Genomic DNA, 27,954 nt, shown 5'->3' with positions numbered 1-27,954 from the left:
ATACGCTTACTTTTAATGTTACATTCTTGTATTTATTTTGCTTTAGGATCATTTTGTAATACTGAGTGAGCACAGCTGAAACATTGTAATGCTGGGCTAAGGTCCAGCTTTATCTTCTACAAAGTCTTTTTAAGGAAATCCACCAGCAGATGATGAGGAAATCCAAAATCCAACTGGACTACTAAATAACCCTTTATCAAGAGGAAATAAAGTGTTGTGAGACAAAGAAATCTTGTACAAATAGCGACAATTATTTAACCTAAAATGGCATAAAATAAATTTCATCATTGTTTACCCAGAGGGGTTCTATAAAATAAAGACAACCTCTCCACAATCTACATTAGAACATATGGATATCATGTAGGAAGTCTATAAGGCAGTGAGGAGAGATAATCCTTGGTAATAATAATCTGGTATTGCTGCACATTCATTTATAAGTTAAACCATAATAACAGACACATAGCACAGGATGGACAAGAGTGGCACCGTCTTGTATCGTGTAAGACAAACCACTCTATTGCACTTACCTCATATGGAATTATCTCAGGATTTATAATTTCAAATAGTTTTAGGCCTTTACTGTTCATGAGAGTGGTCAAAGCTGGCTCCAGACCTGTTAAGACAACCCCAATTTACAGTTAAGATAATCAAAAGAAATTAAAGCAGATAAGGTTATTCATAGTGTCCAACCTATAAATCTACAGTGTTGATCCATGAAAAGGAAAAAAAACTTTGCCTATTAGCCCATAGATTCCTGCCTACAAATATTTCAAAATAAATCAATGATTTAACTTCATATATAAGAATACAAATTTCTTTATCATATATTTTCAATTTCAAGAAAGTCATTCAGGCTAATCGGCTAATATTCAACTACAGACATATAAAGCTCTATGTACAGATGGTAAATATTGTGTACATTTTTTTAAACAGTGCCTGGTGCAACATTCATGACATGTGACCAGTGACATCACTGCAGGTCTCTCAGCCTTCTAATAGCAAACCATGTATATGATTACCTGAAATCACAGCCTCCATGGACTTCTACTCCTCCCCTTCCTCCATGGAGGCTGTGATTTCAGGTAATCATATTGCTGTGACTTCATGTGGTCACATACATGCATGGGGTACAGTTTGCTATTATTAACAGTTTAAAGGACCTGAGATGACGTCACTCTGATCACATGACCTGTGACCATTTAGGAGGCATAAGGCATGGGAGGGTCTGGCCAAGCAGTAAACGCCCACCTATGATGCCAGTAAATATAAAATAAAAGGTGATTTCTGTGGATGTAAGCAAAATAATTTTTAGCTAAAAGCCTGTCAGTCAGGCTGACAGGAACCTGTCACTGGTTGTATATCTGCAAATGTGGTGACAGGTTCCCTTTAAGTTGAGCTCTGTCTAATACTGGTGCCTAATATTGTGTACAATACTCCATGTGTGGTCCAACTAGAAATTTGTGTAAGGGCAACATTATGCCCTTATCACGAGCATGCCTCTCTTAATAAATCACATAACTTTTGCCTTTGTAGTAGCTGTCAGGCAGTAGTTTTATCTAGTGTTTTAATACTGTATTTTATGTTTTAAAGGGAATCTATAATCAGGAAGGTCATTCATCTGCCACACAAAGCATTATATACAGGCAGAGCATTTTAAGTGCATTTTCCTACATTCTTAGTAAATGTGCCCCAATATGTATCTAATGGTGCACATACTCCATTCTTCAATGGGTCAGTTTGGATGCCAATGCCCCCTGGCACTGTGGGCCCCATAGCAGCTGCTATGGCTGCTTCCGCTGTAGTTACGCCCCTGGTTGTGACAAAGCTTCACCATAATGATCACAGTCACAATTCCAGTCGTGTGCACGGTGTCTTACATGAACAACTTTTACTCCAGACTCACGTTTTACTACAGCTGGAATCCCAAATTCAGACACCACAGTTTGTAGAAATTGAATCATCTGTTCTTTATTCTGTAGGTAAAAGAAACAAAGCAAATAGTTAAAAAACTGTCTACTATGATTCCATTCCGATCCTGAAAGTTGTCAATAATGTGGGGAACCCAGGTGAAATAAGTAGCAGCCAAGCAAACTCTAAAGTAAAGCATTACACTATGTTAGTTTTCCTTGCATGTGTTTTAACCCCTTGATGACCTGGCCCTTTTTTGTTTTTTTCATTTCCATTTTTCACTCCTCACAATCAAAAATCTATAACTTTTTTTTTTTTGCACGTAAAGAGCTGTATGAGGGCTTGTTTTCTGTGTAACAAATTGCACTTCATAGTGACGGTACTTATTCTTCGATGCCGTGTACTGGGAAGCAGGAAAAAAATTCCGAATGCAGTTAGGTTAGGTGAAAAAATGCATTTACAACGTTTTCTTGTGGGATTGGATTTTACAGCTTTCACTGTGTGCCCCAAATGACATGTCTACTTTATTTTTTGGCTAGGTGCGATACCAAATTTGTATAGGTTTTATTATGTTTTCATACATTTACAAAAATTAAAACCTCCTGTGGGTGGTGTCATATTTTGCGATTTTTGAAGAAGTTTTCAATGCTACCATTTTTAGGGCTGTACGACCTTCTGATCACTTTTCAAATTTGGCGCTATTTTTTGTTACAGGGTTAAACGCAGTGAAAAAACGTTATTATATTTTGATAGATCAGGCATTTTCAGATGCGGCGATACCTAATGTGTTTATGATTTATGTCAGTTCAAGGGAAAGGGGGTGATTTGAATTTTTAGGTTTTTTATTATAATTTTTTTTTAAACTTTTTTTTTATTTTTACTTTTACTATTTTTCAGACCCCCTAGGGTACTTTAACCTTTGGTTGTCTGATTGATCCTACCATATACTGCCATACTACAGTATGGCAGTATATGGGGATTTTCATCCTCATACATTACAATGTGCAATTAGCACATAGTAATGAATGGGTTAAATCCAGACAGCCTCGCGTCTTCGGAAGATCGCGGGTGTCACAGGTATGTCTTTGCTGCGATATGCAGCAAAGACTTACTGGCTACGGAGAGGGCTCAACCCGTGAGCCCTCTCCATGCACCCGCAGCCGACCCGTGACATGCTATTACGTAACGGGTCGTTGAAAGGTTAATATGAAAATGTGGCAGTTTATTTTACATTACGACCAGAAGAGTCATAATATATATATACAGGCGCTTCCCTACTTAAGAACACCCTACTTACAGACGACCCCTAGTTACAAACGGACCTCTGGATGTTGGTAATTTACTGTACTTTAGCCCCAGGCTACAATAATCATCTGTAACAGTTATCAAAGATGTCTGCAATTAAGATTTATTGTTAATCCCGGTTCTTATGACAATCCAACATTTGTAAAATCCAATTGTCACAGAGACCAAAAAACTTCTGGCTGGGGTTACAATTACAAAATATACAGTTACAATTTACATACAAATTCAACTTAAGAACAAACCTGCAGAACCTATCCTGTATGTAACCCGGGGACTGCCTGTATATAACAACTTTTTATTGACTATTTAATGTGGAGTAGGGAACATTAACATAAAATATTATCTGATTTTTACTGTTGTATAAATTTGGTAGTAGTTTCTAAGATACTCACCAGAGAAACTGATAGGGAGCTCCTCATATTTTTAATATATACTCTGATACATAAGAGAAAAAGAAAATTTGTATTAGATTATGCGTTAATGTATGTTAAGAGAATAGTGTAAATGTGTATGTGAATGTGTAAATATGCAGTGACATAATTTATGTTTTTGGAGTGTAGGAGGATACCGGGGGACCCAGAGGAAACCCACACAAACACAGAGAGAACATACAAACTCTTTTCAGATGTTGACCTGGGTGGGATTTGAACCCAGGATACCAGCGCTGCAAGGCAGAAGTACTACCCACCCTCTCTCTAATTATTTTGTTTTACATTCTCTTTATTTAAGATTTTTGGATACCAACCAACCCCCACTTTGCACCCTGCATGTGCATCTCAAGTTATGGGAGGAAAAATTTTTACTAAAAAGGGAAATTGGGCTAAATAATAACTCAAAAGGGCAAAACACCTGATACTAAGGGATCACATCCGATAACAATTCCTTTAGGTACCAATTTGAAAATTCAATTTGCTGTTTTAATACCATTGATAAATGGCTAATATATGGAGCCCACCCGATTTAGTCAATCTTTCCTTATCAGTAAAAGCATACAAGCACTCCATTTTAAATAGAAACTTTACCTTTTATTCGAGAGAAATAGGTGGAACAACTGGATTCGACCAATGCTATAAAATGCTCTTATATCCGCAGCCCAATGACCCATAAATTGTGATACGGTAATTAAAATTATGGTAATATGGTTAAATAAGGAATGTAAATAAGGGATAGGAAGAGGCCCCTAGTAATTTACTACTGAACATGTCTGGGCTCAGTGATTTCATACGTTTTAGACATTTTATTATTTTATTGTTGGATTTCCTCTACACTAATAACTGAGTTTAAGGTCTCATTGTTTGTTAGTTAGCCAGGTAGGATCTATGATTTAACTTACAAAGGATCAGATGGGTGCAACATCAGCTTCTTATCTGTATATGAGGCCTTCATATGAGTAACAGTTTCCTACAATGCAAAGAAACAGTGATCAATTTATTCACTTGCCATATAAAACAATTTTTTTCTATTTTAATAAATATCCCCTCTTGTCCAAAAATTTTTGCAATTCAAAGTAAAAGGAAAATGATTGTAATTTGGGCATCTTATATCTAGATGTTTAGTATCTCATTACATGTCTGGATGACAAAAAGAAAAACTACATGTACTTTGTGATGGTGTCTAGTAATGTAGGCTCTGCCTTAACTTCAAATGTTGTACTGACTTACTATGGTTATAAGTATTTGTGGTCTATAAGTTACTTGAGTATTACATCAGGTTTGATCCTCTTTATTTGAAGGAACAAAATTCACGGTCCAGCCGAGCTGCAAATACGTATCTTCTTTATTGAAATACAATCATGTATACAATACCAAGGTGACATGGACCGATGGCCGACGCATTTCAGACGGTACAACCCTCCTTAGTCATGGCTAACAATTAATGAAACAGACAAACATTTAAACTTTTGGACACTGTCCCCAATATATCAACATCATTTCTGGTTCTAAAGCTTAGTGGTAGCATGTATTCTCAGACATAATAGCGTAAAATATTGATTCCACTATATGTGACATCAATGTGCAAGATCTTTTATACGGACACGGATATTCAATTGTCTTTAACATCTGAATGAGTTTGTAAAGAAAACATGTTTAAATCTCTGAATTTCACTTAGCAGATAACCCTTTTGAATTTGATAGCATTAGATACTGAAGGGATAACCCCAAATTGAATTAAGAACCCTGGTTTCTATCCTATTAGCTCACGAGAGAATAGAAAGGGATTTAAAGATTCTTAAACATTCATTATCACATACTAATAATAACCTTTCTTCTCCCCTGAAGGAGGCACTATAAGAGGTAATGAGCTGGCAGGATACTATTGTGAAAATGTTTGCTAAAGGGGGTTCACTAGTGGTTATGGACAAAACTATGTACCGGACCAAATAATGCTATTGTTTAATGATTCAACTACTTGTAACCCCACACCATGCTTTAGTGAACAACTGTCCAAGTTATTGAATGATGATCTGGCACTTGTGGTTCTTACTCAGGCACAAATAGATCAATTATTTCTAAAGAATCTGATAAACCACATCATCCATGCATTGCCCAAAATGCACAAGGGGCAGACACCACCACCTGTGCGTCCTATCATTTCAGGCATAGGCTCATTAAATGAAAATCTTTGCTGGCGCTAGATTGGGTGTTACAGCCTTTTGTGCCTGGCTATTTGCAGGATACGCGTGATGTGTTGACTTCTTTCTGTGATATCATGTGGGAATAATAATAACAATTATTATTATTATTATGTTTTGACTTCTTTTAGTGATATCAAGTGGGAACCCGGAACCACATGCAGTGGCATTGATGGCTTTACAATTACACCTGAATAAGTATTTTAAAGAATTTTAAAGAATTTGTGATCGAGACATGTTCTTTTCTTATCACACATAATTTCTTTATGTTTGACAATACATTTTTTCATCAGCATGGGGGCAAAATTTTCAAAATCAGTGGCAAATCTCACCATAGCATGGCGGAAAGAGTTTAATGTGTTCTCTGAAAACAATCTGTTTCTACACTGTGTGGAGTGGTATCGCAGGCACATCGACAATATACTATATACATACTGGAGGGGCAATGTGCCTGCCATACCACTCTTTGTGGAGTATTTGAATGGTAATTCTTATAATTACATTTTTACCATCCGTCCCTCAACACTGGCATTCATTGATCTTAGTCTTACGAGCATCTTTGACCGTAAGGTCATCACGTCTACCTATCAAAAGCCCACAGAAGGCAACACAATCCTGCATGCCAAATTAAAACACCTGAGCCAAACTAACAAGGATCAAACAAAACTGTAGTGAACCATCTACATATACAGAAGAAGCTAATAACAAATGCCACAGAAAAAGAGCCTCCCACACTCCAAAACATAGTGGTAGGTTGATTAGATTGTGAGCCCCATTGGAGACAGGGACCAATTTATCAAGCTCTGTGCAGCGCTGCGTAATCTGTGTGCGCTATATAAATAAAGGAATTATTATTATAAAGAGAGGGTATGCTCAGTAGACCCTCACCAGTAGTAGGGTGTGTAGAAAAGACAAGGATCTACTTATTAATCCCCAGAAATTGCCAGACGTTGCTAAAGATTCAAGTACAACACCTTTTGTTGTTATACAGTACAGTCCACAATTAAGAGCCATCTCATCGTTTATTCAAAAACACTTACATCTGCGGACCCCATTTTAGAGAAAATCCTGTCAAAAGAATGTAGGGTCGTCTCACGTAAGGGGCAAACTTTGGGGAACCTTCTGTCTCCTTCCTTTTATGGTTCAGGGTCAAATCAAACATGGCTATCCACAAAAGGATTTTACAAGGGTGGTGCCGCCCAATGTATCACCTGTGATTTTTACAATTACTAAAAAGTTTTTTCTAACAGTGATGGATCAAAAGGATTCCCCACTAAGAATTTTATCAACTGCAATTCTACGAAAGTAATCTATGTTTTACAGCTTATTGAATGTAATTTAATGTACATAGGTCAAACCATACGCAAATTCAAAACAAGATCTCTTGAACATTTATGGGATATTTCCAATCCGGAGGGTCGCAGCCTCTCTGGTGCCTCAAGGCTCTTTTTGCAAGCACACAACGGTAAAACTAATAATCTATGCACTTATGACGTTGAGATTGACAGAAAAAAACATGAGAGGTGGTAATATTGAAGCCAGTTCGGGAGGCATTTTTGATATTCAATCTAGATACCCGCCACCCACATAGTTTTAATCTTAGAAAGGAAATGATTTATCATTTCTAAAAATTTGAGGGGTATGTAGTTCTTGTTTTCCACCATTGCACTTTTGAATCATATAGGGGGTCATTTACTAAGGGCCCGATTCGTGTTTTCCCGACGTGTTACCCGAATATTTCCGATTTGCGCCGATTGTACCTGAATTGCCCCGGGATTTGGGCGCACGCGATCGGATTGTGGCGCATCGGCGCCGGCATGCACGCGACGGAAATCGGGGGGCGTGGCCGAACGAAAACCCGACGGATTCCGAAAAACCGACGCATTTAAGAAAAAAAATGTGTCGTGAAAATTACACTTACCTTCACCAGGTATAGGCCGGTGAATTTCAGGGCATTCCAGCGCGCCTCCGGGGAACTTCAGCGCAGCAACGCCACCTGGTGGACGGCGGAGGAACTACCTTAGTGAATCCCGGCCGGACCCGAATCCACCGCAGAGAACGCGCCGCTGGATCGCGAACGGATAAGGTAAGTGAATCTGCCCCATAGTGATGATAATCATGAAATTATTTTGATATCTGAAAACATGTCTACATTACTATTGCTACTTTATCAGTATGTTTATATATATTCTCGGGATGCGGTTTTTCAACATATACATGCAGAACATTTGGGTTACATGGATATATTTGTTCAATTATGCATTCATATTTGTCCCTTTATTTTTATTTTTTATGTGACATTTAACATTTTTTAATGTTATACCAATCGTGACATTTGTCTCTCTCTTTTGTCCCCATTTTCTACTAGATCGCTGCAACATACTTACTATTTGGATGGCTTGGGAACCGGTTGTCTTACAAACTCCCCTTGTCATACAAACTCCCCTTGGCTTTCCCAGTCATGGATAGAGGCACCTGACCCTTGACGTATCAGGTTTCCAGTCCCAGCTCGACACAAATGGTTCCCATGGCAATCATGATAGTTTAATCTGGTCACGGGGTACTATACCCTTGACAACTGAACGTTTACACAGTCATTGAGTATCACATGATCTGGTCACATGTTCCGGATCACGTCATGCAACTTTTTTTTATATAGATACCGTGATTAGGTGCCATTCCCTTATATCAGCTATTGCACATAATCATATCATAAATAAGAGTAAATTTGTTGTATAAGGGGCACATTTACGTTTTCTAAAAATTTTACACTATTATGTCTGAGAAAACTTGCTACCACTATGCTTTAGAACCGGAAATTATGTTGATGTATTGGGGGCAGGGTCTAGTTTTCCAACTGTATAAATGTTTGTCTGTTTCATTAATTGTTAGTCATGACTAAGGATGGTTGTGCTATCTGAAAGCTTTGGCCATTGGTGCACATCTAGGTGTTATTGTATAGATCAGTGGTGGCGAACCTATGGCACGGGTGCCAGAGCAAGCACTCTGAGACCTCTATGTGGGTACCCAGGCCATTGCCCCAGCATAGTGTTCACAAGACAAGACTTATGGTCTCTTCCCGCAGGCCAAAGCCACACAAGTCAGTGCTTTTAAAGCATCACATCATAAGCTACCTGGGACTACAGCAGGATGGAGAAGGGATGGACAGGTCTGGATTATCATTGGAGCTCCTGCTCTAGGCCCTACAATTCTTCCTGTTTGGGGATACCTGGAGGGTGGTTACAATAATAATCGGAATTTCTCCCTGTACTTTCTACTGTATTGGTGTCCTTAGGATGCCAATACAATTGAAAGCTGTGAAGTTATTGATTAAATTCCCGTAGTGGCACTTTGCGATAAATAAGTTGTTTTTTTGTTGTAGTTTGGGCACTCACTCAAAGTTCGCCATCACTGGTATAGATGATTGTATTTCAATAGAGAAGATACACATTTACAGTTCAACTGGACCATGAATTTTGTTCCTTCCTACAGTGACTCTCGCCCTTGCAGAATATGATACTGGGAGTAGGTGAGCTGGTGTTTTCTATTTCCACATTAATCTTCCTTATACTCACTGTTTCAAAGTACAACTCTGCTGAGGAACAAGTCTTAATCTGAACAGCAACAGAGGAGGTAACAACAGTGCCCCTTGGAGTAATTTTGATCCTTGGGGCTGTGAGACTCCACACTTTTGCAGCGGTATGGTCTGTTGACTGTTCTTCTAGAATCTAGAAAATAAAACTAACACATTATTCAGACAAAAGAAAATGCATCCCAATAATAAATCACATATTCATATCTACTATACTAATGAGTACTATAGGGGGTTCCAGTGGTGTTTTCCATTGAGCCTTCCCTTTAAAAAATACAATGTAAAAAATAGATATTGTGCCAGACCTATTAAGCTGCCCCAGTTTCCTGTCGGACTTTGCACTAGAAAGAACGTCTCGACTAGACAGAAAAAAATTGTGCACCTAGAGGGGTGTGTTTGGGCGTAGTTGGAGTTTGTGACACATATAATACAGCGACTTGACAGAATTGTGTTGCACACTATATTAACAGTGCACCAAAAAAAATGGTGCCCCCTCAGTGCAGTGCAGGGTGCGCCAGATAATTGAGGACCATTTGCCAGTATTTAATAATCTGGCGCACCCTGCACATTCGTGAGGCAAAACACTTTACCCATATCTGGGCCATTGTACAGAATACATTAATGCACAAAATATTGCACTTTGCATGTTTAGTAGATTACAGCCAGTTCCTACCTAGAAACAGGGCACGGCTCCCAGAGGACATTGCATAGACTGGGGTACTTGTCAGAACTCAGGGCTGCTACAAGAGGATCGACCGCAGGGGGGGGGGGGGGGGGCCATCCACATCTATAGCCCATTAGACGCCGCGGTCATGCTTGACCGTGGCATGTAAGGAGATAACACCCATAATCGCCAGATGCTATATGATTAAGGCCACATGAATGACATGCCTCTAATGTTGTATATGTTTTACAGATTTTGTAAATTGTGGACATAAAATTAAGTTCATAAATATTCACTGTAATTTTGCATACACTCTTTTTACCTCTTGTAGGATTTCTTGATGAGATTCTGACTTATCATCCTGTAGAATATCCTAAATACAATGAAAAATAAAATGTTAAAATGTTTTATTTACCCTAAAACACGGTTTTATGATGTTTTGTTTTTATTTTGACCCCTTTCAGACCTTAAAACACTTTAAAGGGATCATGTCACCAGATTTCACTAATAAGCCTAAAGACAATAGCACTATACTAACTTATGCCCATATTGTTTTTAGCTAAAGAATGCATATTTAATGCATACACTCTCCTGTGTTCATCTGGCTCTTTTTGTATGCACAGAGACACAGGCCGGAGTTCTAAAGTGCACGGAGCGCCGCTTTTCATGGCCAGCACCCAGGCACTGGCATGCTGCTGCTGACTGATTTTTGGTTAGGTGGGTGCCCCAGCAACTTTGGGCCCCTGCACTTGCCCAGGTATTCCTCGTGCTGGTCCAGCCCAGTGGTTAGTATGATGTCAGCAACCAATGTGTATTATTGTGAAATAAACAGACTTTTGGCTTATTTCCATTTTGATATAAAATATGTTTTGTCTCGGGGAAACAGGGTGACTATGGTGATGTTTTTTATATTAATATTCTGTGTGTGTCTAATAAAAGGACTCCTGGGGAGACATTTTCACAGTTCACTCTTGCAGACAAAGCTATCACGTGACCTCTGGGTCTGCTATTCACAGCATAATGGTACGTCAGCATTTTGCAATGAAGAAAAGAGAAGGCAGAATCGGTAATTAACTGTTTCTTCCTTCTTCCAAGCGTCGCTGGCTGTGCCTGTGTAGAAGAATCTGCTGCAACGACAAAACACATAACTGTAGACCCCTGACCCGTGCCAGATGACGTCTTTCATTTGTGGGCATTTGGGGACGTGCTTGTGTTGTCTACTTTAGATTGTCTAGTTTTGAACATGGTTCACCTGGTTTGATGGGATACCCATAATAATACAGATAACACAAGCCGAGGTATTGTGGCACTGTTGTGATTAAGCCTTTTATAACATAGCAATAAATAAATAATATTTAAATTTAAAGTAAATCTACCACCAGGATCCAGGATTGTAAACCAAGCACACTGACATACTGGTGTGTGCCCCCTCTGGCAGGATCTGCTCCTCTTTAAGCTTCCTATGAACTTCTTTTTAAGAAACTTATTTTCATAGTTTAAAAGTCTTTTATTTGTAAATACCAGGATATAAGAAGCTTAAATAAGAGTGGATCCTGCCAGAGGGGACACGCACCAATATGTCAGTGTGCTTGGTTTACAATCCTTGATCCTGGTGGTAGATTTCCTTTAATGAATAAATAGTTTCACTAAATCTCCTGATTTGTGAGTCTATAGAACACAATGGTGTTCATACAATAGGTGGGACCTGGATTACACATAGGTAATTGGAAAACTGCCATTGTATGAAACATTGTAATTTCTGTATCTAGGAAAGTGATGTGAAAGCAAATATGGCTGCCAACACAGCATCTAAAAGTGGTTGCCAGTCATTTTTTCTTTGCCTCCAAGTCATATTGTACTTTCTTGTGTTATGTCTGCCACTGTTTATATCTGTGATTTTCTTTGTACTCTGCATACCTGAGCTATGTACACTACAATTTTCTCAGGGATCAATAAAGCTTTATTGTATTGAGGTTTTTAGTAACATTTTGACCAAATTGCATACGCTCCTAACCACTTCACAGTGACCTCATTATAGTGAGTGCATACACTATTGGGTGCAGCATGACATGGCGTCCACCATCACTGCAACACAGCGTGGCTCTGGACACCGGGTCCACAACAGCACAGTACCACCGAAACAGTGGACAATGCAGACCTGCACCACATGAACAGGTCTTGAATGCTCACGATTCCAAGTGGCCTCAGAAACTGGCGGAAAGCAATTAGGCGGTCACCATATGCAAATCAAAAACACCTGGGCCATAATGTGTGGATGTGCGGTCCAGATTCCTCTCTCCAAATGTTGGGATGTATTTGTGTGATTCTTCTGCTATGGACTTTCTGATATATATATATATATATATATATATATATATATATACTACACCATGGTAGTTAATTAGGGTTAGGTTCTCTTAAAATTTACCTTTAGCTCAGCTCTAGTAAGATTCAGTTCTAAATGGTGATCAAGAAAATACGCCAGTACTAAAGAGTCGAGAACCTGCTCTGAAAACCAGAAGTAGAGCATCCTGTTGGATGTTAGAAGTGAAGGGGAGAATGTGGAGGCATTGTACGAAACAGGAAGGTTCTTGTAGGCAAGAAAACCCTGAGGAAGAGAGGAAAACACATATGAAATATCCTGCTTCTTATATATAATTTTCAACAAAGATATTTTTCTTGACTCTTCTTTAGACAATGATCTCTCAATGGCTCATAGCACATTCCCACGGCATTCTTCTATAGAAGAAATTAATCTTTACAGCCACATATGATCTATGTGGCTGCTATAAAGAATCCTCTTGCCCCCCATATATACAAAAAGCTACTGTTTTGTATACCACCAGCTACCCACCAAACCATATTACAAACTTTCCTGGGCCCGTCTACCCCATGACAGTGTCTGTTTTTGGAAAGACTAATATTTTTGCCCAGGATAAATTTTTTTGAAACCTCGCGCCCTATCAATATTTTATCTGCTCATATATGTACTAGGATCTATGAATGCTTTAACTCCACCACGTGGTTCTTGGAACAATCTCTAATGTGACACGGCCTCCGGGTACTGTCCAAACTTTCTGTCCCAGCTGGTGCTCTTCTACTGGTTGTATAAGTGTATTCTGCATGTCCCCACATGTCCTATGAACACCCCTACTCCTCCCCCTTCCTTTTTCCTCAACTCACTGCACTCACTCACATTTGTGGACTAATTGACATCCTACAATTATTAATCAAACAATATCTCCATGGATACAGGACTTATGTAAGGACTTTATCAAATTGACCTGCGAGCATACTTCTAGGACTGTGTATTAGCCCAAACCCCTGATGAAGCCAAGTGTACTGGCGAAACATGTCGGGGGGCTAATGTTTGTCTAATTTTATTAGCAGTGTGGTAGAGTCATAGCAGGCAGTGGCAACATCTATCTTAGATACTATCCGAGATAGGGACATACATAGTGACTTATATGAGTCCTTATAGTCTATATAATCGCTGTCTGTAGGTCTGACGCCTATATGTAATACACACTATAACAGCGGTGGCGAACCTATGGCACGCGTGCCAGAGAGGGCACGCAGAGCCCTCTCTGCAGGCACGCGTACCATCTCCCCGGTCTCATCAAAGTCGGAGCTCCGGCAGCCTGAAGCTGATCGGCTCTGCTCTCACTAGTGATGCCTTAGTGAGACAAGAGCAGCCGATCAGTGTCAGTGCCCGCCCCTCCTCCTCTTCAGCCCGGGAAACAGTGAGAAGAGAATGGAGTGAGGCAGCTCACAGAACAGAGCTGACAGCAGCAGAGCAGAGCAGTGATACGAGGTCAGGAGCTGCTGGGGCTGCTCACACACATGTGCACACTTACAGAGGTCCTGGCAGGTGACACTAAACCAACTATACATACTTGTGGTTTAGTGTCCCAAATCCCCCTGTATGACAGCTGTCTGTGGCCACATTGCCTGTATCTGAAATGCTCATCACATGCACAAGGCGACCAGTGAAGCCAGGACAACCCCACAGTAAGCACCCTATGCACAATGTAACCGGGTGCTATGCTGCATCACTGGCCGGGTCGTGCAGGTGATGAGCGCTGTGGACAGAGGCAAGTGTATACGTGGCCATGGACAGCTGTCATATGGGTGATCCAAAATCCACCTGTGCATCCACCCCACAACAACCACTTTGCCCTACAAACCACCTCCCGAAATGCCACTTTTTTGCCATTTTGCAACATGTAATAAAATGTTATGAAAAGTGGTCAAATGGTTGTACAGTCCTCAAAATGGTAGAACTGAAAGTGCATCTCATATCACAAAAAATTACACCACACACAGCTCCGTACACCAAAGTATGAAAAAGCGCCCAAAAAATTTGCACCAGAAGATGGCAAAATGACTTTTTTTTTTAGTACATGAGGTTTTAATTTTTGTAAATATATACAAACATTATTAAACCTATATAAATATATTATCCCTGTGATCGTACTGACCTACAGAAAAAAGTAGACATGTCGTTTGGGGTGCACAGTGGAAACTGCAAAATCCAGGCCCACAAGAATATGTCACAAAGGCATTTTTTTAACCAATTTTACTACATTTGGAATTTTTTACCACTTCCCAGTACAGGGAATTGGATATTAAATACAATCACTATGAAGTGCAATTTTTTACACAGAGCTCTTTCACGGTGGGGAGTAAAAAATGGAAACGCAAAAACAAAAAGGGGGTAAAGATGGCAATATTTGGTCCATAAGCAATCTAACTTATCACAGTCCCCCAGTCCCTGCATGTACTCAGGACTACTGTCACTGTATGGGGGTAATGATAATCAGTATATGGCGGTAATATGATATTCATCACTATATTTGTATAGCATAGTATAGCAGTACTATGGGTAACATTGGCCTTTCTATAGTCTTTATTACCAGAATGATGCTACCTATGTGGTTGTAAAGGTGGCAGCATCATATGGCAGTATTATTTGTCTTATTGTTAGGTGGTATTGTGGCACCATTGGGCTAAATTTGTGTGTTGGCACCTCGTGATAGAAACGTTGGCTTTGGTTTGCAGTTTGGGCACTCGGTCTCTCAAAGGTTCGCCATCACTGCACTATAACATATGCCTTACCGCAATAGCGGCCCCTAGTGGGGCAGCTGAGGCAATACTCGAGCCTCTCAGCCTAGGGATCCAGCCTAGGGCTTTAAATCATATTATAGGCATGGGCGGAGGAGTAAACCTTGTATTATCACTAACCTTGTGGTAGGATTCCATGTAGTTCTCTTTTATGACTGGAAAGGATGTGACATCAATATTCACTCCAATATCTCCATTACTCAGAAAGTTTTCTAAACAAGGATTTGAGAAGATGTGTCTCTGAAGTAGTTAAATATGCTAAATAATGTAGTTTAACTATACTTTGCAACCATATCTAAAATAAGCAACTAAAGTAATATAGAGCATGGAGCATCTCAATTATGAGCAAATGTTTAAAAAATTCTAATGATTTAGGCAAAGTTCACACTTCTGCTCAAACCTCTGTTCCTTACCTCCCTGAAAATAAGTAAAGAATCAAGATTTAATGGGGCTCATTTACTAAGGGTCCAAACGGCGCACTTTCGTCGGGTTTCCCAAATATTTCCGCTTTGCGACGAATTGCCGAGTTCTTGGCGCACGCGATCGGATTTTGGCGCCGGCTTGTACGTGACAGAAATCGGGGGCGTGGCCGTCGGACAACCTGATAGATTTGGAAAAGCCGCGGAATTTAAAAAATGAAATGTGTCACAAGATCAAGCACTCACATGCACCAGGAAGAAGAAGGTGATCTCCTGCGGACCTTGGCGCAGCAGCGACACCTGCAGAAAATTGGATGCACGGACCTTAGTGAATCACGCCGGACCCGAATCCACGTCAGACAATGCACCACAGGATCGCGACAGGACCGGGTAAGTAAATCTTCCCCAATATATCTATCAAAAATCCCATTGATCATAGTAAATTTTATGTCATTCGTTATGCTCAGTTTAGGCAGGTATGAGTTTTTGGACAGAAAAAAATTACGGCGGCTGCAGTACTTTTAATCTGTTTGAAAAAGACGAATGCATAAGGGATGCCTACATAATTGACCATGAAAGATGACATAAAATTTACATTTATGTCAATGGGATTTTTTAACTGGTACTCTAAATTCTTTACTTTTTTTAATGGAGGTAAAGAACAGAGGTCTGAATGTTATTGTAAACTTAGGCTTAGTCTTAAGAAGAGAAGGATATCGATTATCTCAATTAGTTAATATGGCCCTATCAAATTGTTACATGATCTTTACAGATCTTTACTACACATTATTAAGATCCAATAAAACATACCTGCTTTGTCTTGGATGAAATCAGCTAGTAGGTTAGCCACATAATTTATCTCTTTACAAATCTGCAGAATAAAAAAATATGTAGAATTTTTGAGTGTAGAATTTTTGCCTACAATTAATAGCACACAAAGAACTTTTGAATGTAAAAAAAATGGCAAACTTTTGCAAATTTTCACATATTAAAAACTGAAAACTATGGTGTGCATATGTGTTTAGCCCCTTGATTTTTGACACTCCTAAAAAAAATTGAGTCTTGATTAACTCTACAAGTCACATAATTAGTACTAGAGAACATTATTATGTCATTTCTTATTAGTATAAGTACAACTGCTATATGAACACCTCAGAGGTTTGTTAGAGAACATAAGCAAACAAACAGTATAATGAGATCCGGGATAGATTTTTGGCAAAGTATACGCCTCAAGCATTGAACATCTCAGGAACCACTGTTCCTGTAAATAAGAGTATGGCCCAATTTTTAACCTGTAGTATGAAAACATGGCCGTCCATCTATGGGTGGTGTCACGCGTGGCGTTCTGAACCAGTTTTTAGTCCGTTTTTAAACAGTCTGTTAAAAAACCGCATTTTTAAAACGCATGTGTTTTTTTTAACGGACTGCTTAAAAACAGACTAAAAACAGCTTCAAAACACCAGGTCCTAACAGGTAATTATTCAGGGGGGTAAATACATATGCATGCCACACTTTTCACTACTTTACTTTCAACACTTTTTGTTGCTCTATTCAAAAGGTTCAAGGGGCAATGAATACTCATTGCTCTGAGCTACTTACGAGCTACTTACATGTAAATCAATCAAAAGTAGTTAGTTAGAAACCCATAACTGGTAGTTGCCCAAACCCAGCCAAGTGCAACTGACCATCTGTGTGAGCCTCCTAACTTTTCATCTGTCTGATTCTTTTGTTTTCAATGTTATTAGTCACCACAAGTGGTGGATAACAGTACACATACTGTACATTGCTTGGTTGACACAAGCATACATGTATATAGGGGAAAAGATGAGATAAATGTTAAATAAGCAGAAATACAATGGATTTTGAAGGGGGAACAGGATAAGTTTTCTTGTGGTCAGTGGAAGTCCTAATGAATCAGATTGATATCCTGTATCCTTGTAACCTTGATACTAGGTCTCCCCGTTACTAACTAGATCCTAGAGTTTGCAAGCAGGAGAATGTTTGGCCAGCAATTATAAAGTCTATTTTTAGCATCATTTTCACACAAAGAAAATCACAAACTGTGCTTCTTCATCCTGCTGCCTGCTGTAAATAATATATCTATTTTTGAGGCTATAATAACCTGGGAAACAACAATTCACTGCTTGCTGCTGAAGATCACTGGTCCTCCTGCTTTCGGTGGAAGGAGGAGGGCCTGAATAGGAGGACACGTTTGTTGTCCTCCAGACATATACTGATAATGCAGGGTAAAACAATATATGAACACAGATGAGATCTGCGCAGATACAGTCTAGATACAAAGGTAAAAGTAAGAGGAAATAAACATCTATCCTCCCCTGATACAATGTTTCGGGGTAGATGAAATGTGTCAGACAGTGTTTAGCAGTATAAAATCAAACTGCACACAATTCACAATAAGCAAAATCACACACACATATAAAAAAAAAGATTAAACCAACAAAACCTGCATTGCTTACCTGACTTTTAAGCACAAGCTTCAAAGTGAATGAAATGAAATCTGTAAAGATCTGCTTAAACCAACTAGGTCTGCAAACAAACAACAACAGTTTTCCAAAATTAAGAAAAATAAATATATATTTTGTCTTATAACATCCTGATCACTTACTGTTTGTTCCCATGAAGGTGTAAGAGCAGCTTATGAAAAGTCAGGTAACAGTCAGATGTATCAGCAGCAACACGATTATTTCCACAAGCTGTAAAACACAAGTTCTGAGATGTAGTAAAATTGAAATAATGTTACAGTCACAGATTGCAGGAGATAATATGGCAATATCACTTATAGGACATAGAGAAATAGTGCATGTTCACTGCCACATTAAGCCCTACTTGACCGATCCATTTCTTGACATCATATATCAAGATTATTTTCTAGTTTTTCATCACTGAAAGGGCAGTTGCACATATGAGTGAAAAACAGATGTATGACATCCATATTTTGAAAGGGCACAAAATAATTTATTTTCAATGGATTCAGTCAAATGACAGTTATTCGAATGGACTGCGTGTTCGCCCCGCCAAAGGATAGAGCATGTCCTAGTTTTAACAGATACCTCCATCCAGTAGAAGTCGGTTTTGGGGTGTGAAAATAAGTAAAAAAAATGTTTACATTTTTTTAAAAAAGTTAAAAGAGAAATTTAAAAAACCCTTAAAATTCAAATAACCCCCCCTTAACCTAGAACTGATATAAATATAAACATTAAAAATCATAATCATGTTAAGTTTTGACGCTTCCTAAAATGTCCGATTTATCAAAATACAATAATAGTTATTCCCGGCGTTAAACCCCATAAGGGAAAATAGCTCCCAAACTGGAAAATGCCACTTTTTCACCATTTTGCAGCATGCAAAAATTTTATATAAAAAGTAATCAAAAAGATGTGCAGTCCTCAAAATGGTAGCATTGGCAACGTCATATTGATGAAGCCCTCACACAGCTCTTTACATGGCAAAATAAAACAGTTATAGATTTTTGAAGGTGGGGAGTGAAAAATGAAAACTCAAAAACAAAAAAGGACCTGATTGTGGGGGTTAAAGTCACTAGAAAGCCTTATCACCTCAAAGAGATGAATTATCAAGAGAAGGAGGTAAAGCATTCCTCCGTCAAGGAACTGAACTGTTAATCTATTTACATCTTTTTTATCTTTTTCTAAGCATCATCTCCCCGAGTAAGAGCCTCAGGGGAATTAAAATTCCAAACTAAATCATAATTCAACACTGGACAGGGGTAAGACACAAAAGGGAAGAGAGGGGTGTATTTCTTACACCTGGTTCTTATATGGATAAGACACCATGTGTGTCATTGATCATTCTTACTCATTTAAAAGTCGTCCCATGGGGCCCAAATTAGGTCAAACTGTTCTAATTTGTTGTTTAGTAGAACCTTCAAATGTTCCATACTACGGACATCTTGTATTCTAGCACCCAAGTCCTCCTGTGGGTGGGGGAAGGGTTTGCCTGCTTCCATCTAGCGGGAATAAGGCATTTTGCCGCTGTAAGAATGTGTAGCAGTAGCTTCGAGTGATGTTTACCTATGTTTGTGGAGGTGACATTCAGGAGGTAGACACTAGCGCAGTAGTCCCCAAACTTTTTGCGCAGGGGGCCGTTCTCTGCCCCCCCCCCCCCCCAGATCGTTGGAGGGCCGGACTAAATTTTAAAAATCTGTAATACAGTGGGCCCCCCTCAATTAATTAGTTAATATACTGCACCCCCTTGTGAACTTTTTTATATTTTGGCCCAATTAATTAATTAATTGGGTCAATTAATTATTAAATATACTGGGAACCCTCTCCATTAATTATTGAATATGCTGCCCTCCCCCATTAATTACTAGACTCCCCCTCATAATTCATTATTTCCTATGCTGCCCCCCACCATTAATTATTTCCTATGCTGCCCCCACCATTAATTATTTCATATGCTGCCCCTCATAATTAATTATTTCATGTACTGCACTTCATAATTAATTATTTCCTATGCTGCCCCTCCACCATTAATTATTTTCTATACTGCCCCATAATTAAACAAACTTTTTTTTGCTGTTTTAAAAAAATAAAAAACCCTGTACTCACCTCTGGATCCCGTGTCTTCTTTCGTCTGGCTGCTGCTAGACAGGAAGGGCCGCACATCCAGGTTCAAAGAGCGATGAGCAGTTGTCTGACCAAGAAATTCCCCATGTATTGTATTCATGTCGGAGGTGGATAGAGGGTTGGGGATTGCTTATCAATGTATATGGCGGAGATAAGACCCTTTGTTACTGTTCACTCTTTACAGATAATCTCAAATGGTGTAGGTTGTGATACCATGGGGGAGTTATATAGGGAAAGCAAATATGATTTGATCTGCAGGTAGCTATACTGGGCAGTGAGAGGAAGTGAGAATTTGTTTCTCAGTTCCGTAAAGCTCAATAACTCCCTGCTCCTATAATCAGCTATGTCCGCAAAGCTGATGCTGTTGAGAGATTTTTAAGAAATTTTAGGAAACACTGCACGATATAGGAGGAAGCTTTTTACTTAATAAAGTATGTTACAAAGTTCACTATGTTTTCTCTAATTGCTGCCATTCATTAAAAACAGATGCATAGAATAGGTCAATATCAGAATGGTGGGTACTTAGCACCCAGCACCCCCACAAATCAGCTATTCTCAGCAGTTGATATACAGATAATAGAGCAGGAAACAGACAGCTCTTTTCTCGATTCATTGGTCACACCAGATTAACTCCTATTCATTTTAAAGGGAGCTAACTTGTGGTCACTCAGTTCAGCAACTACACGGATAATGGAGCTATCTACTACATGTTCCATTAGCTATATCAGCTACTAAGAACATCTGATCCGTAGAGATTACTGATCACTGGTGTAATGCATTCCAATATTTCTGTACTGCAGTTAATACGTCTGTCAGTATTACGATGACTGTAATAATGGTTATGCTACAGGGGCAATGGGATCGTACAGCTGGTCTATTGAAGATGGTATCTCTGGGATTTAAGAGCAGCATTTGAGGCTTTCACTACACTAACTATAATCCACTTCTATGATGTATAATGTACTTGTAGATGGTATGGAGCAGGTTGGGAATTTCCCAGGAGCCAAATTCACAGCTTCCTTATTTTTGGAATGTGGTATTGCTTGACAATTAGGTCTCTAGAACTTAGGTGATTAGAACTAGCTAAGCAAGAAAACATCATTTTTAACCACTGCAGAATCTGCAGGCTATCCACAAGGCATGCACAGATACAAATTTGGAAAAAAATATATGGTATTCAAGGATATTCCATTTTCTTCACTTACTGAGTTTAGTGTTCACTTGTAAATCAGTGGAGGAAAAGATTTCAAAGTCAACAGCTTGTTCCACCTTAACACTACAAAAGAAAGATAGTGAACAAGTTTAGCTACAGAACGTGAGTGACTTACACAGTGTTTTTATTTGCACACTACATATGTCATGAATGTACATACTGCATACCCTATTACAGCATATGGGCATCATTGATGGGGCTCTGCTGTGTGTGACACCCCTCTAAAAACACTATAAATATAGTGAATAAATAGAAGTATATACTGTATGTAGATATAGTACAAAAACACATCTTCTAGTGTACCTTATATAATTGAGAAGTGTGAATTATATTAGCATAATTGAAAACCATGTGTTTACTTACAACCAGGTACTATATCCATAGTTCAGAGTTCCTGAAAAAGATGCGCTCACGTTTTTGATCATGATTTCAACAGCATCATCCTCCTTCAGTTCCACTTCACTGTTCTCTATTGACAGATTACTGACCTGGATACTAAAGCAAATACATGTCTTACTGATTGGCGCATAGCAGTCTATAAACCAGACAGAAATTTAAAGCAGAACATCCTCCCCATAATACTGGTGTAGGCTTAGTGTGGCTGTTACAAATACATTCCAGTACTCAGCATCTTCCACTAGGTGTCACTGTAGCACTAGAATGTCATATCAGTCTAGGGAAGAAGAGCCTTATACAGGACTGACATCTAGAACTTTCTTCCTTATCGGTACAATATTTTAGACCTAAAAACATAATGACATGACTGTCAGTGCAGTCCATTCTATTTCGTTTGATTTAGAGTCTGTTTTAGCAAGGCTAAATACCTAGCCTAATCTTGTACTGCTAAACCCAACTGATGGCTTGCAGAATTTATCCTATAAAAATTGCATGTGTGAAACTTCTTTCATATCTCTTAGCAATCCTGTGATTCTTACTTTGTTAAACCATACGTCACTTTTCCCAGAATCTTGACCGATTTTTCTCCGGTGATGTTAGGGAAAGATGCATGTCTGAAGGCCGCCTGGATAACTTCAGAAGTCTTCTCATTTACTTAAAAAATACGTAATTTAGAAGTCAAGAAAAATATATATAACACATAATAACTTTTAGCCTGATTGAGACAAAAGTGTGGGCAAAAGTTACCTCAGTGCAGGAGGACCAGTGATGGTCAGCAGTGAGGTGACCATTAGCCCTACTGTGAACAATAGTCTGTGACAGGGCTGTTTTTTGGGGACAAAGTGGGGTCCCAAAATAAAACTATTTTAGGAACAGTCACAGTCAGTAGAAGACTCCCTTTAGCCCTGCACAATGATAACACTTTGTAGTTACACGCAGTAGTATGGTAAATATCTGTAACATGGGGCTGTAGGAGACTATTATACAAGATAAACACATGGTAGGTAGATTGATGATAGAAGATAAATAGATTCCAGAGATAGATACAGTAGAAGAAAGATAGAAGATCAATTAATAATGGATAGATACTATATAGGAAATAGATAGGTAGATAGAAGAAATATAGATAAATAGATAGACAAAAAGCTAGATAGATAAATGGTTACATAGACAGATATATAGATAGGAAATAGGCAAATTATAGGCGATGGATAACTAGACAGATAGATGATAGACAGGAGAGAGTTGATAAGCATCTTCACCAGGGCATTTAACCAAGGGGTATTAAAGGAGCAATAGATCCTCTTCCCACAAAAGTCCACATGCAGGGGGCTCTTTAGGACAGGGGGTTTTGGGCAAATGCCCAGTTTGCTAGCCCTGTTCTGGTAGAGACTTCTTTGTAGGAATGGGGAGCCAAAGGCGTGAAGAACACTGACCCAGCTACCTAGGGGATTTCCAGGTAAAATGGAAAACTGCTTTCAGTCTTTTTTTACACATTAAGGCTACATTCACACAAACGTATGAGGGACATATATATGGCGTATATACGTCCCCTGTACACTTCTATAGCCTCACGGCGCCGTACGGGAGCGGTATGGTGCCGCACATGTTCCGTAGCCCGTAGAGAAATAGGACATGTCCTATCTTTCGACGGAATATGGCGCCTTGCGCTGTGTATCCCTATGTAGAGGGGCGGGGTGAGCAGCGCTCTCCCCGGCGCCGATGTATGCCCGCCGTACCGTAGTACATACATCGTGTGAATGTAGCCTAACTGTGATCCCCCAGAAGTTCCAGTCAGCTATGAAAAATGAAAATACTGGAGTTGGACTGCTTTAAGTGGGTTCTTTATTTCTCCCACACCAGCCCCCCAGGTGTTTTCCAGATTCCCCTTTAAGGCTGTGTTCACATTTCATTTTTACCCTCCATTTTAGGTACATGTGAACAGGATACTTGACGAATACTGACACTTTTCTCCCTGTATTCTTATACAGCAGGATACCTTCTCCTGTTGACCCCCTCACACCTGATAGCATGAGGAGGAGGTAATATCAGCAGCAGGCAGAGATTTGTTGCTGGTAATGGACACGTTCATTGTGTACAGTACGCCAGGAGCTTTCCAGGCAAACGTACTAAATGTGTTCAAAACCTAAAATGTGAACATAATCTAAGGAGTTACTTAACATGAAACACACTTCCTCATACAGGTAGAGTAGGAGGTGACTTAGCAGTAGGTTTTGTCCTTGAAACTTTTGGATAAACATTAAATGCTTATCTGTAATTGAGTGTAAACCTCCGGTAAATATTAATATACCAGGCTACACCGGGCTGCAGGAAGAAGTGACTTCATCTAAGAGAATGTTTGGGGATAACTATAGATTATATTCCAAAATTATGTAAGGTTTCTGTCATGGACACGCCAGGCTTAGTGTATATCCATTGAAGAAATGTATGCAGATAGGGTGTATTTTCTGCATTTATACAATGGACTTGTAGCAGCCATGAACTGGTGTGAAAAAAATCAAAGGCCTTTATGTTTAACATTGACAAATTGATTATATTGTTTAAAATTTTGTGATATATATATGTAATTCTAGATAAAAATCAGCTTTTATCATACAAATGAACTTATCAGTGCACTAGAAACTGGTCCATGCTTGTCCTACCTGGACAAATAAAACTTCAATATTCTCCAGTACAATTGGAACGTATGGATGAGTTTTAGCTATGATGAATATAAGTTCAACATTATACATGGTTTTAACATGCATAGCTATTGAAACTACTAAGGAAATAATTACTCTAAGGCAGTGGTGGCGAACCTATGGCACAGGTGCCAGAGGCGGCACTCAGAGCCCTTTCTGTGGGCACTTCCTGCAGCTGCAAGCCATTTAAAAGATGCTGCTTTCAGATGTATTTTGAAACTTGATTCTCTACTTAGAAGTGTAGGAAGAGGGAGAATGAGTAGACAAGGCCGGATTATCTTTGGAGGACCTCCTGCTGGCACCACAATTCTCTGTGTACAGAGTGACACTGGAAAGAAGCTACAATGTTGCAAATTTTCCATCTTTCTACTGTGTTGCTGTCCTCAGGAGGCCAATATGATTGAAAGTTGCTGAAGAACAGGGAGCAAAAAGTTACTGCTTTAATTTTTGATTGGCACCCCGCGATAAATAAGGGGAGGTTCGGTTTGCAGTTTGGGCGCTCGGTCGCTAAAAGGTTCGCCATTACTGCTCTAAGGCCTCATGCAAACAACCATAAATGGTGGACATGAACTGCCTGCAACTGTGGCCACTTTACGGCTGCTATTGACTTGCATTGTGCCAAATTAATGATTAGTCAAGTCTATTTAACTATATCTATTACCAAACATAAAGATTTTTTGCAACGGGGGGGGGGGGGGGGGGGGGGGGCAACATTCCAATGACTTTAATCATTGCAATGCTGGATGCGCCTGTGTCATTCTTCGCATCCCAAAATACCCTAACTCAGCTGCATTTATTTTGCACAGAGAAGGTGTAGAATGAAGAAAACAGGTGGGTCAGCAGACATGATACAAACTATGGGGGGCATTAATCTTTATGCAGCAGTTTGCGCCAGTTTTCTGTCCGACTTTGCACTAGAAAGAACGTGCAAGCTCCTTGCACATGTATTTATAAAGTGTCAGCGCCAGTTTTGTGTCACGGCTGCACTATGTCCAACAAGACAGAAAAAATGTCTATCAAAAGGGGCTGTTACTGCTTATTCGGACTGTGCACCACGATTCTGTCTAACGAATTCTGCAGCATGAGCGCCAAAGAAAAATGGTGCACACCTCCAGAGCGGAGCAGGGGGCGCCAGATTAATGAAGAACGTGCACCACAATTCCTGAATTTGGCGCACCCTGCACACTTCACAGGCTAACTCCACATAGTGCAGTTTGCACTGTTTTTGATAAATGTGGGCCTAGGTGTTACACTGATGGGTTTCCAACAGTGTGATTTATAGTCCAGTGTTAAATGCCTTCCAATGCGAATATCAGCTGTGCGTGCACTGTGTATATGTTTAATCTCTCTCTGCGCAATTTGCGATTTTTTTTTCTACACAGAAAATTTGTCATTGATGTATTTGGCTTTGCACTGCATTGCACACACAAGTTGGTTGGTGTATGCCGCTGTGGAATTTTTTTCCGACATGACAAAAACACAAAGCAATGTATGCAAAAATAATTGTGATAATTATATTCCAAAAAGCAAGGTACCACGCCTGATAAATGCCCCTCCATGTGTGTATCTGATCACAGGGAAACACAGCATGCCACCATGGAGGGTGGGGAGGAGAACATGTACATGGTGGCATGCTGTGATTTCATGTGATCACATACATACATGAGGTAGATTTGGCAAAAGTAAGTGGGTAAAGGACCTTAGATGACATCACTCTGGGGACATGGGGAGGAGCTGCTAGACTCGGCTGTGCAGGGCAGGCCCCGCCCTTTGCTGCTCTGTCTTACTGTATATCAAGTACGATAAGATAATTAAGTTGATTTTATGGAGATGTGAGAGAAACAATTTTTAGATAAAAGAAGGTTGTCACTTAGTTAAAATGGGGACCTGACACTAGTTTTAAGTGTGAGAAATGTGTCATCTTTAAAATCCTTCTTAATTGTCTCTTCAAATCATACACTGTGGGTTGTCTATTCTCAACCCTACTCCGTGCCCAGAATTTCCACTAATTATTTTGCACCCAACTCCATTGCAAACCCAATGCACAAACCCTTAAATTGTTAGGAATCACTACCTCCAATCTCTCATTAATACATTACAATTTACATATCTACATGCCCAGTGCATAGGTGTTAGATCTGCTAGCTGCTCCCCTCATTTTGCACAGCTTGAATCTCAGGACCTATTCCAGCTGTCTATCTGGGGTTTAATAAATTCTATTGCGTTATTCATAAATAAGGGTTAAAAGACAGCTTATGTATTCTCCCTATAATCAGTTCTTCATCAAAAAGTCCAAAATCTATTTCTCATCTTGCTTTATAGAGCTGCAAACTGTTTTTTCATGAATTTATTGTATGTATATGACAGTCTCCCCATTTTTTTTCATATAAACCACACATTTCTATATTACCAGCTACAATTCCTATCCCACTTATTCCAAGTGTTTGTCCCCATTGAAAGTACCTAAAACATCTTTTAAGTTTAAACAAAATACCTAGTTTTGTGCATCCCATTAATCACTTTCCCCTCAATTATGTGTCCAAAGGTGGATATGCCACTTTATTCCAATATGTACAGTATATTCCCTTATAAAAATTCATCCCTGAATTACCCAGATTGGTGTGGTTACATAAAGTGCTCTGTACATATGTACTATTAAACAGCGCTTTTTGAGAAGCATTCATCTCGCCTTTTCAGACGGACCATTAAATACACAATCACCCATTTACATCTTCACCTTTGCCAGTGTTGATGGGTCATATCTGCATGGAATGTGTGTGAATTTTACAAATCATCTAAACATGCAGCAGATTTATGGTATGAAATCTTCTGCATGGTAGTGTACATATTAAGAGTGATATAATATCAGCTTGCCTTGCCAGTCTAGCATCCATACTCATGGATGTGGATTGTCAGTAATTTATAATGTGATGAAATGGAACATGAAAGATTTCCAAAGATGAAGCAATAACTTACGCACTAGGGCTGCCGGCTTTGTCACCCTGCAGACTATGCCAGTCTCCTGGGAGGATGATGGCGTAAACTCACAGGCTGATGAAATTCTCAGAAAGTAGAGAGACAAGAGGAGCAGTGGCCACATGGTGATGGTTCTGCACAACTAAAGCTGCTGTGATCTGGTTCTGGGTCCATATGAGTTTCATAGAGAAGCAGCACAGGAAGCAGCAGACTCCCTATGTCATCTATTTCCTTTGTGTTTAGAAAGGGGCATCAGGTTATCTATTGGTAACAATTGCTGGAAATGGGCCACACAAAATAAGATTGAAAAATGTTACACATCTGCACAGTTCACTGAAGGTTAACAACCCAAAAACACGTAATGGGGCAGTTGAGGTTCAGACGGTTTTTAGTTTTCCTTTCTAAGAAGGGTCATT

General features: G+C 39.4%; 1 protein-coding gene across 1 annotated transcript; it reads right to left on the bottom strand.

Moving 5' to 3' along the window:
• Nucleotides 1-10: 10 nt before the first annotated feature.
• On the bottom strand, nt 11-27,718 carry CETP (cholesteryl ester transfer protein). The gene is made up of 16 exons (XM_072117577.1): nt 27,539-27,718; nt 22,400-22,514; nt 21,828-21,959; nt 21,457-21,527; nt 18,271-18,358; nt 18,122-18,191; nt 16,455-16,515; nt 15,346-15,437; nt 12,530-12,709; nt 10,424-10,474; nt 9,421-9,573; nt 4,547-4,614; nt 3,606-3,648; nt 1,904-1,973; nt 528-613; nt 11-191 (listed from the first exon to the last, which is right to left on the bottom strand). Exons 1-16 carry the CDS (start codon nt 27,660-27,662, stop codon nt 117-119), a joined length of 1,479 nt encoding a protein of 492 aa, XP_071973678.1. The 5' UTR covers nt 27,663-27,718; the 3' UTR covers nt 11-116.
• Nucleotides 27,719-27,954: the final 236 nt, after the last annotated feature.

Source organism: Engystomops pustulosus, chromosome 7 (genome assembly GCF_040894005.1).
Source record: "Engystomops pustulosus chromosome 7, aEngPut4.maternal, whole genome shotgun sequence".
Lineage (NCBI taxonomy): Eukaryota > Metazoa > Chordata > Amphibia > Anura > Leptodactylidae > Engystomops > Engystomops pustulosus.
Note: the sequence above shows the minus strand (reverse complement) of the source record. Positions and strands in the feature narration are given on the sequence as shown.

Bases quoted from the DNA above. Each gene is read 5' to 3' on its own strand.
- CETP (XM_072117577.1), bottom strand. From the start codon at position 27,662: ATGTGGCCACTGCTCCTCTTGTCTCTCTACTTTCTGAGAATTTCATCA. The intron at 15,438-16,454 runs GTATGTTTTATT...ATCCTTGTTTAG, and splicing joins TTTCATCCAAGACAAAGCAG to AAAACTTTCTGAGTAATGGA. The intron at 3,649-4,546 runs GTAAGTTAAATC...CTTATGTATCAG, and splicing joins TTGCACCCATCTGATCCTTT to AGTATATATTAAAAATATGA.